Below are 9,158 nucleotides of genomic sequence, written 5' to 3'. Positions count from 1 at the left end.
TCCTGCCATGGCCTCGACTGACCCTGGCAGCTCCGGGCTCAAAGCCTCCAGGAAATTCCTCTCATCTGCCAGGTGCCAGAGCCAAAAGCTTTTCCAACCCCACGGGAACCTGTGCCAGGTGATCTTGCTGCAGGAGGAAAACCGGGATGCACAAGCTGCAGCTCCAAAGCAATCCCCCTCAAAAATCTGGGGGAAACACACCAGGAATCCGAGCTGGAACTGGAGTTCCCTTGAGTTTTCCGTGTGCCTGGGTGGTGTCGGGGTTTATCCTGCCACGAGCTGGCACTGCTGCCCCGGGCTTTGGGGTGCCCGGAGGTTTCGTGGCACTGCTGCCCCGGGCTTTGGGGTGCCCGGAGGTTTCGTGGCACTGGGGTGGCACAGGCAGCCCCGGGGCCACCGTCCACCGGCTGCCCGGTGCGGGGTGGGGGCTCGGCGAGGCTCGGGAGCCGGTGCAGGGCTGGGAGGGGAAGGCTCCGTGCTTCTGCCGTGAGTCACCGAGCAGCTCCTCCTGCCGTGTGCCCGGGAGGGGCCCCTGCTGCTGACGGGGTTTGGGGGTTCCCCTGCACTGGGCAGCGCTTGCGGGACCCCAGAACCGCCCGGGTCTGTACCCGGACCCCAGAACCGCCCGGGTCTGTGCCCCCACCCCAACGCTGAACTTCTGGGGTGCCCGGGGAGCCCGCGGAGCTCCCGGCCCCGGCTCCCCCTCTTTCCCCCCGACGGTGGGGGGCGGGATGCCGGGGTCCGAGGGGTCGCGATGAGCGGGATCCCGGGCCCCGAGGGGCGGGATGCCGGGGCAGCGGTGCCAGGGGAGGGCGGGATGCCGGAGCGGAGGGCGGGATGCCGGAGCCGGGCCGGGCGCTCGGGGCTCCTTCCCGGGCCGCTCCGGCCCCGGCGCTCCGGGCCCGCCCGGCCAAAGTCCCTGCGCCATGAGCGGGGCCCCGGGCGGCCGCCGTCCGACCTTCCCCGGGCTCCCAGGTAGGGCCGGGGCCGGGGGTTTTGGGGAGGCTCGGGGCGCTCGGAGCCCCGGACCCAGTGTCGGTCCCCGCAGGGGAGCGGGTGCTCGAGGAGGCGGCGGGCGCCCGGCAGCGCTGCGGGAACGGCGGCGGCTCCGTGCCGGGAACGCTGCTCTGCACCAACCGCCGCCTCGCCTTCCTGCCCGGCCAGGTGCGCGGGGACCCCAGGGAAACCGGGGACACCGGGAACCCCGGGAACAGCGGGACCGCGGGGCCCCGCGCCGCCTGCCCGGGGTGGGGGGGCCCTGCCCCGGCGCGACCCCATCCCAGCGCATCCTGATCACATCCCGACCCCATCCCAGCGCATCCCGACCCCATCCTAACACATCCCGGCCCCTTCCCAGCTCATTCTGAACCCATCCCAACACATCCCGACCCCATCCCGACCCCACCCCACCGCACCCCCGCCTCCCATCCCAGCCCATCCCGGCTCCTTGACTGCAGAACCCACCGCGCTCACCCTGGGAACTCCTCACTGCAGGACACGGTTGGGGACAAGGCACAAGGGACATAGGTGCAGACCCACCCCCACCACCCTCCCTGGGACTGGGGGGACACTCCGGGACAGTTCCCAGCCCTCCCCTCCCTCCCACAGGCTCCCGGCTCCCTCCGCTCTGAGGACGAGGTGGCCCTGCCCTGCATCCACAAACTGGTGGCAGGTACTGGGGACACCTGGGGACACGAGGGGTGGGCTGGGCAGCTCTGGGGTCTCAGCTGCTCTCACAGCCTCACCCCCCCGACCCCAGCCAGCAGCTTCTCCAAGCCCAAGGTGCTGACGGCCGCCTCCACGCTCAAGTTCATCCCCGAGGAGCTCGCCGTCTTCTGCCGGGATTTCCGCCTGCTCCACTTCTACTTCCCCGAGAACGGGCTGGCTCCGCAGGCGTTCCGGGTACGCCGGGGAGGTGCAGAGGTACCGGGGTAGCCCGCGGTACCCCGCGGTCCGGAGGAAGCCCGGGGGGCTCCCACGGCACAGCCCAGCCCCGGCTGCCCTCGCAGGTGGCCAACGCCATCGCACAGGCACGGGAGGAGGCTGCGTGGCTGGGGGATGCTGCTGACGGCTGGACCAGCCCTGGTGAAGCCCCGCCAGAGGAGGAGGAGGAGGATGAGGATGAGGATGAGGAAGGCTCGTCCACCACGCTGCTCTTCGAGAGCCTGCGGGACTGGGAGCAGGAGCTGCAGCGTCTCGGTGCCGCGGGCTGGAGGGTGAGCGCTGTCAATGAGCGCTTCGACATGGCCCCCAGGTACAGCCCCGGGGGTCCCCCGGCTCTGTCTGAGCCCCCAGAAACGGCACCTGAGATCTGGGGGGACCCCACCCTGTGTCCCACCTTCCCACAGCCTCCCCCAGTACCTCTGGGTGCCCAGTGGGCTTCTGGACCACGACCTCAAGCGGACCTTTGCCCACTTCCAGGAGCGCCGGGTGCCTGTGAGTGCCTGGGCAGGCCCTGGCAGGGTGGGGGGCACTGTGGGGGGGGGGATTTGGGGGCGTCACCCCGTTTTTCTTGCAGCGCCTGTGCTGGCACCACCCGGGTGGGGGGGACCTGCTGAGAGCCGCCAGCTTTCACCCGGCCTCAGAGCCAGGCGGCGAGGACGTGAGGTGGGTGCCAGGGGGTCTGGGGTGGGGGACTCAGGGTGTACCCCCAGCCCGGCCCCACGCGGGGCTCCCTGTGCCCCCCAGGTGCCTGGAGGAGCTGCTGCTGGGGGGCCGTGGGCCGTGTGTGTTGGCCGACACGGCCGAGCTGCCCACGCTGGCCGACATCCAGCTCGCCCACCTGAGGCTGCGGGCGCTCTGCCTGCCAGGTGAGTGACACCAGGGGAACCCTGGGGACCCCCAAACCCCCCAGGGGGGCTGGGCTCCCGCCCCTCTGAATCCTCATCCCGTGGGATGCAGGTGCAGTGGCAGAGGAGAAGTGGCTCTCGGCCCTGGAGGGGACACGGTGGTTGGATCACGTGCGGTGAGCAGGGGACAAGGGGGACTTTGGGGTGTAGGGAGGTGTTTTGGGGAAAAATCACCCTAAATCCATGGGTGGATTAACCCACATTCCATGGTGGAATGTGCCCCCCCCAGCCCACCTGGCACTGTGGGGTGATGGGGGCATTGTGGTGGGTCCATGAACCACCACGTCTGGGGACAAGGGGAACTTTGGGGTGTAGGGAGATATTTTGGGGAAAAATCACCCTAAATCCATGGATGGAATGTGCCCCCCAGCCCACCTGGCACCGTGGGGTGACGGGGGCATTGTGGTGGGTGCATGAGCCACCCGTGTGACATTTTGGGGTGCCCTGAACCCCCTGTTTTCCCCCCAGCTCGTGCCTGAGAAGAGCAGCGGAGGTGGCGTCGCTGCTGGCAGGGAAGCGCTGCTCCGTGGTGCTCCAAGGTGGGGGCCCCAGCCTGGGGGCTGCAAAAGGAGGGGAGGGGGCTGCAAAGGAGACCCCTTCTCACCACCGTGCCCCCCTCCAGAACCCTCGGACCGGGACCTGAACTGCCTCCTGGCCTCTCTGGTGCAGCTCCTGGGGGACCCCCACGCCCGCTCCCTGCCCGGCTTCCAGAGCCTGGTGCAGAGGGAGTGGGTGGCAGCCGGGCACCCCTTCCCCCGCCGGCTGGGGCTGCTGGGCCAGGACAGCCCCCGGGAGGAGGGGAGACCCCCGTTCCTGCCCCCCGGGAGGAGGTGAGACCCCCACGGGGGTGACCCTACCTGGGAGGAGGTAAGACCCCCATTCCTGCCCCATGGGGGTCACCCTGCCAGGGAGGAGGTGAGACCCCTGTTCCTGCCCCCGGGAGGAGGTGAGACGCCCCCACCCCTCATCCCCCCCAGGCGCCCGTGTTCCTGCTGTTCCTGGACTGCACGTGGCAGCTCCTGTGGCAATTCCCGGCGCATTTCGGCTTCACCGAGAATTTTCTGCTGGCGCTCCACGACAGCAGCTTCAGCCCCTACTTCAGCACGTTCCGCTTCAGCTGCCAGCGCCAGCGGGGCCGCAGCAGCCTGGTGAGAGCCAGGGCAGCACCCCCAGACCCTCCCGCTTCACCCCTTTTCTCCTCACTCTCAGTTCCTCCAAACTGGGCATGGGCACCCCCACATTCTAGCCCTTGTTTCCCCCTCCGTGCCTCAGTTTCCCCATCCCAAACAGGGCACTGATTTCCCACCCCTTTCCCCCGCAGCCCCGGCTGCCCAGCCAGACCTACCGGCCCGTGGGGGGCTGGCAGGAGCCTGGGGGGCACAGGGGGGACCCCCGCCCCTGCGGCTTCCCCCCGGTCTGGGCCTGGGGCCGGCGCTTCACCCGGCAGCAGCGGGAGCAGTTCCGGAACCCCGCGGGACCCCCGGGACCCCCGGGCCCTGCTGGGACCCTGAGCCCGGCCACGGTGAGTGGGGCTGCCCTGGGGGGCTGCACCCTCCCCTCAGTCCCTCATTTCCCCCCATTTCCTCTTTTTTTCAGCCCCTTTTATTCCTAAAATCTTATTTTTTCACCTCGCTTTTCCTTCCCCTGTTTTCCCTTTGATGGAAAATCCTAAAAACCCCGCGGGACCCCCGGGACCCCCGGGCCCTGCTGGGACCCTGAGCCCGGCCACGGTGAGTGGGGCTGCCCTGGGGGGCTGCACCCTCCCCTCAGTCCCTCATTTCCCCCCATTTCCTCTTTTTTTTCAGCCCCTTTTATTCCTAAAATCTTATTTTTTCACCTCGCTTTTCCTTCCCCTGTTTTCCCTTTGATGGAAAATCCTAAGAGGGGATTTTTTTCTCTTTTTTTTTTTAAATTTTTCCTCCATTTAAAAAAAATTTTTTCCTAATCGCTGTTCCCCCGTTGCCAGCCCGCAGCCCCCTGCCCGTGGGGGGGGCCCAGGCTGGTGCTGACGCTGGCCAAGGGCTCCTTGTGCCCCCACCCCCTGCCCTGGAGGAGCCGCCCCCCACCCCGGGTGTCCCCCTCAGACAGCCAGGGGACACAGGGGGGGCTCCTGGGGACACGCCAGCCCCCCCCGGGGCTGCTGCTGCCCTGCACGGCCGGGCCCTGCATCCGCCTCTGGCACCGCTGCTACCTCAGGGGGCTGCCCCAGGAACAGGTACCGGGGAAACTGAGGCACGGGGGGGCTGGGGATGGGGTCTGGGTCTGGGGGGGCCCGGTTTGGGGGATGGATGGATGATGGATGATGGATGGATGGATGGATGGATGGATGGATGGATGGATGGATGGATGGATGGATGGATCCCGTGTCCCCACGCTGTGCTGGACATGCTCTCCCCGCAGCGTGGGCGCTTGGCCCCGTCCCTGGCCGGGCTGGCTGAGGAGCTGCAGCTGCTCCAGGACCGGCTCGGCGCCTGGAACCTGCGCAGACCCCACTGAGCCCCCAAGGACACCGCAGCCCACCCGGACCCCTCGGGCCTGGGCTCCAAACTGCCCACAGCCGCCCCCGGCCACCTCTGGGCGCTTGGCAGCGCCGGCTCCCGAGCTGTCCCCGGTGCTGGACGGGGTCTCGCTTTTTCCATTAAATTTGTTCTGCCTCCATGAGGCTCCAGGAGCTGAGGGACGGGGACTGGAATGGGGATGGGGACGCTGTGGGAGCCCAGACCTGGCACCTCGGGCACTGAGGGCCCTCCTGGCCGCCAGGGCCGTGTCGCGAGAGAAGGGCCGTGTCGCGACAGGAGTGCAATGTCGCGACAGGAGTGCCATGTCGCGACAGAGGGAAGGGCAGCGCCACACCTGCCCACACCCAAGATGGCGGCCGCGTCTTCCCCCTCACGGCGCCGCTCCCGCCCCGTCCCGCTGACGCCGGGCTTGCGCGCTGACGTCAGGCGCGCGGCGTGCGTGCGTGCGTGCGCGCGGCGCCGCGCGCGGGGAGCGGGAGAAGATGGCGGCGGGGCCGATCTCGGAGAGGAACCAGGGTGGGAGCGGCGGGACGGGCCCGGGGGGCACCGGCGGCACCGGGGGAGCGCTGTGGGCGCTCAGGGGGACCCCGCGGGGGTGCTGGGGAGGCCTTGGGTGCGCGGGGAGCGCGGGGGTGCTGTGGGTGCACTCTGAGGGGAATAATGAGGGGTGCTTGGTGTGTCCTGCGAGGCGCCTGAGGGGATTCCGGGCTCCGGGGGACGCGGAGGGAGGCGCCGGGGGAGCTCCGCGCTCGTGGTGGGCTGTGGTTTTTCCCCAAGGAGAAAGAGGGGCGGGGGGTTTCGTGGATTAAAGGCTGGGCGGAGGGGAGGTTGGCGTTGGTGGGGGTCCCGCGCTGAGCTCCGTTCCTCGCAGATGCCACGGTGTACGTGGGCGGCCTGGACGAGAAGGTCAGCGAGCCGCTGCTCTGGGAGCTCTTCCTGCAGGCCGGGCCCGTGGTCAACACGCACATGCCCAAGGACCGGGTGACGGGCCAGCACCAGGGTGAGGGAGCCCAAAATGCCACCGAGGGCAGGGCTGGGGGAGAGGGGGGGACCATCCTCTGGCCCTCGGGAGTGGTGGGCTTCTCTTGGAGTCAGGTTTTAGGAGCTCTCAGAGAGCTTGTCACGCCTGAGATAGATCTAAATAAAATTTACAGGATGGTTTTTGAGGTAGAGTTGGAAAAGGTTTAATAAAAGGTAAAATAGCAAAGCTCTTACAAGGAAAAACCTGAGCTAAGGGTAAGAGGTTCTTGCTTTTGCTAAACAATCCACAAAAGCAATTATTTATTTTGTTCTCTTCTCTTTTTTAGTGAATTAATTAGGCAGGACTTTTTGGCCTCTGTCTAATGGGCAACCCTAAGTCTGAGGTGAAATCTTAAAAGTCTTATGAGGTGTCTTTTACCAAATTGAGGAGAGAAACTTCTGGCCTTTTTTTTCCTTTTTTACCAGACAAAGAATAATTTAGCCACTCCATCAACGGGGGGAGCACATTCCTACATGTATGGTTTAAATGAAGTGGGGATTGAATCAAGTATTAGGTGGTATTAAAATAAATCCAAGAGGGTTTCAGTCAATTATTAAATGGGGTTTTCAATGAGCTGGGGTTTTAAATCAGGTGGGGGGATTCTGTCCTGAAATTCTTTTGGGGTCCAAGGGAAATCTTTTGGATTTCTGTCCAGCAGGATTTCTGTCCTGAAATCCTTTTGGGGTCCAGAATTTCTGTCCTGAAATCCTTTAGGGGTCCAGGGGGAATCTTCTGGATTTCTGTCCCGAAATCCTTTTGGGGTCCAGGGGAAATCTTCTGGATTTCTGTCCCGAAATCCTTTTGGGGTACAGGGGAAATCTTTTGGATTTCTGTCCCGAAATCCTTTTGGGGTCCAGGGGAAATCTTCTGGATTTCTGTCCCGAAATCCTCGTGGGGTGCCCTGTGAAACCCCTCTGAGCCGTGCTGAGCCCCTGTGGGGTCCCCCAGGGTACGGTTTCGTGGAGTTCCTGAGCGAGGAGGACGCCGACTACGCCATCAAGATCATGAACATGATCAAGCTCTACGGCAAACCCATCCGGGTCAACAAGGCCTCGGCCCACAACAAGAACCTGGACGTGGGCGCCAACATCTTCATCGGCAACCTGGACCCCGAGATCGACGAGAAGCTCCTCTACGACACCTTCAGCGCCTTCGGGGTCATCCTGCAGACCCCCAAGATCATGAGGGACCCCGACACGGGCAACTCCAAGGGCTACGCCTTCATCAACTTCGCCAGCTTCGACGCCTCGGACGCGGCCATCGAGGCCATGAACGGGCAGTACCTGTGCAACCGGCCCATCACCGTGTCCTACGCCTTCAAGAAGGACTCCAAGGGCGAGCGGCACGGCTCGGCGGCCGAGCGGCTGCTGGCGGCGCAGAACCCCCTGTCCCAGGCCGACCGGCCCCACCAGCTGTTCGCCGACGCGCCGCCGCCGCCGTCCGTGCCCGCGCCCGTGGTCACCGCGCTGGGGCCCGGCGTCACCCCTCCAGGTGGGTGGCAGGGCAGGGTGGGAGGTGCTGGCGCTGCTCTGGTCGTGAAATTCCTGGTGTGTTGGCAGGGGTGTGTCAGTGAAGGCAAAAATAATGATTCTGGTTGTGTTCTCAGAAGGCTGATTTATTAGTTTATAATTATATATTATATTAAAATATAATGCTATGTTAATATAATGATAGTTTAATATATATTAGCATATATATAATATAATGCTATATTAATATAATGCGATTTTAATATATATTAGCATATATATAAAATATAATGCTATTTTAATATAATGCTATTTTAATATATATTGGCATATATATAAAATATAATGCTCTATTAATATAATGCTGTTTTAACATATATTAGCATATATATTAAAATATAATGCTATTTTTATATAATGCTATTTTAATGTATATTAGAATATATAAAAAATATAATGCTATTTTTATATAATGCTATTTTAATATATATTAGCATATATATATAAATATAATGCTATTTTAATAGAATGCTATTTTAATATATATATAGCATATATAAAAAATATATGCTATATATTAAAATACTATTTTAATATTTATTAGTTTAATTAAGAATTGTTTTAATTCTTTTCTCTGAGCTTCCTCACAGCCTTCCCCAGGAAAATCCTGGGAAAGTCTCTCTGTGGGGCCAGAGAGCTGCTGCCACACTGGCCCTCCTTCTTTAAAATTTATAGCAATTCGGAGGAAAAGGGTTTATTTTATTTATTTTAATTTTTATTTCTTCATTTTATTTATTTTCCATTTCAGGGGAGGCTCCTGCCTTGCTTAGCACACACCTGACTTTCCAAACCAAGACAGATTTTGGTGCCCAACATGGGGCATAGGAAAAAAAATTGAATAACAATTTTTGACTAATTAATTTTTGTGTGCTGCTATAGAAACCTCGTTAAGGGACCCTGTGTGGTCCAGCTTACCCTGATTTGGGTGGTTGTTTTTGTCCCATTTGCAGGCCCTTATCTAAGCATGGATCCTATAACCAAGGCTGCTGTGGCCGTTATCCAGTTTATTTTATGTGTGGATAAAGTGAGGAATTCATGGATTTTTATCTTCCTCTGCATTCCACACACATGGATTCACAGCCAACACACACTAACATTGTGTTTTTGGTGATAATTTAACCATGGCACCTGAGTGACACCGTGTGGAATTCTGTGTTGCAGGCCTGCCCCCCCCGGGCTCCTTCCCGCCGCCGGTGCCGCCGCCCGGAGCGCTGCCCCCGGGGATGCCCCCGGCCATGCC

General features: G+C 61.5%; 2 protein-coding genes across 2 annotated transcripts in view; both read left to right on the top strand.

Annotated features, from left to right (window-relative positions):
* Positions 1-312: 312 nt before the first annotated feature.
* Positions 313-5,793, top strand: MTMR11 (myotubularin related protein 11). Its single transcript, XM_039710131.1, is given in 15 exon segments — positions 313-988; positions 990-1,164; positions 1,609-1,672; positions 1,760-1,902; positions 2,010-2,254; positions 2,349-2,436; positions 2,519-2,607; positions 2,689-2,810; positions 2,902-2,965; positions 3,318-3,388; positions 3,472-3,647; positions 3,827-3,997; positions 4,171-4,371; positions 4,816-5,064; positions 5,250-5,793. Coding segments are annotated over 15 exon segments (2,157 nt in total). The 5' UTR covers positions 313-785; the 3' UTR covers positions 5,346-5,793.
* SF3B4 (splicing factor 3b subunit 4) overlaps positions 5,781-9,158 on the top strand; it is an 8,423-nt gene continuing 5,045 nt past the window's right edge. Inside the window, exons 1-4 of the mRNA XM_039710132.1 lie at positions 5,781-5,884; positions 6,240-6,368; positions 7,338-7,880; positions 9,080-9,158. Coding sequence (XP_039566066.1) covers positions 5,851-5,884; positions 6,240-6,368; positions 7,338-7,880; positions 9,080-9,158 — 785 coding nt within the window. The 5' untranslated portion in view covers positions 5,781-5,850. The remainder of the gene's footprint in view (positions 5,885-6,239; positions 6,369-7,337; positions 7,881-9,079) is intronic.

This window comes from Passer montanus, unplaced genomic scaffold, assembly GCF_014805655.1.
Source record: "Passer montanus isolate IOZ18808 unplaced genomic scaffold, ASM1480565v1 scaffold224, whole genome shotgun sequence".
Lineage (NCBI taxonomy): Eukaryota > Metazoa > Chordata > Aves > Passeriformes > Passeridae > Passer > Passer montanus.
The sequence above is the reverse complement of the archived record's forward strand: the minus strand, read 5'-3'. Positions and strand labels throughout refer to the sequence as shown.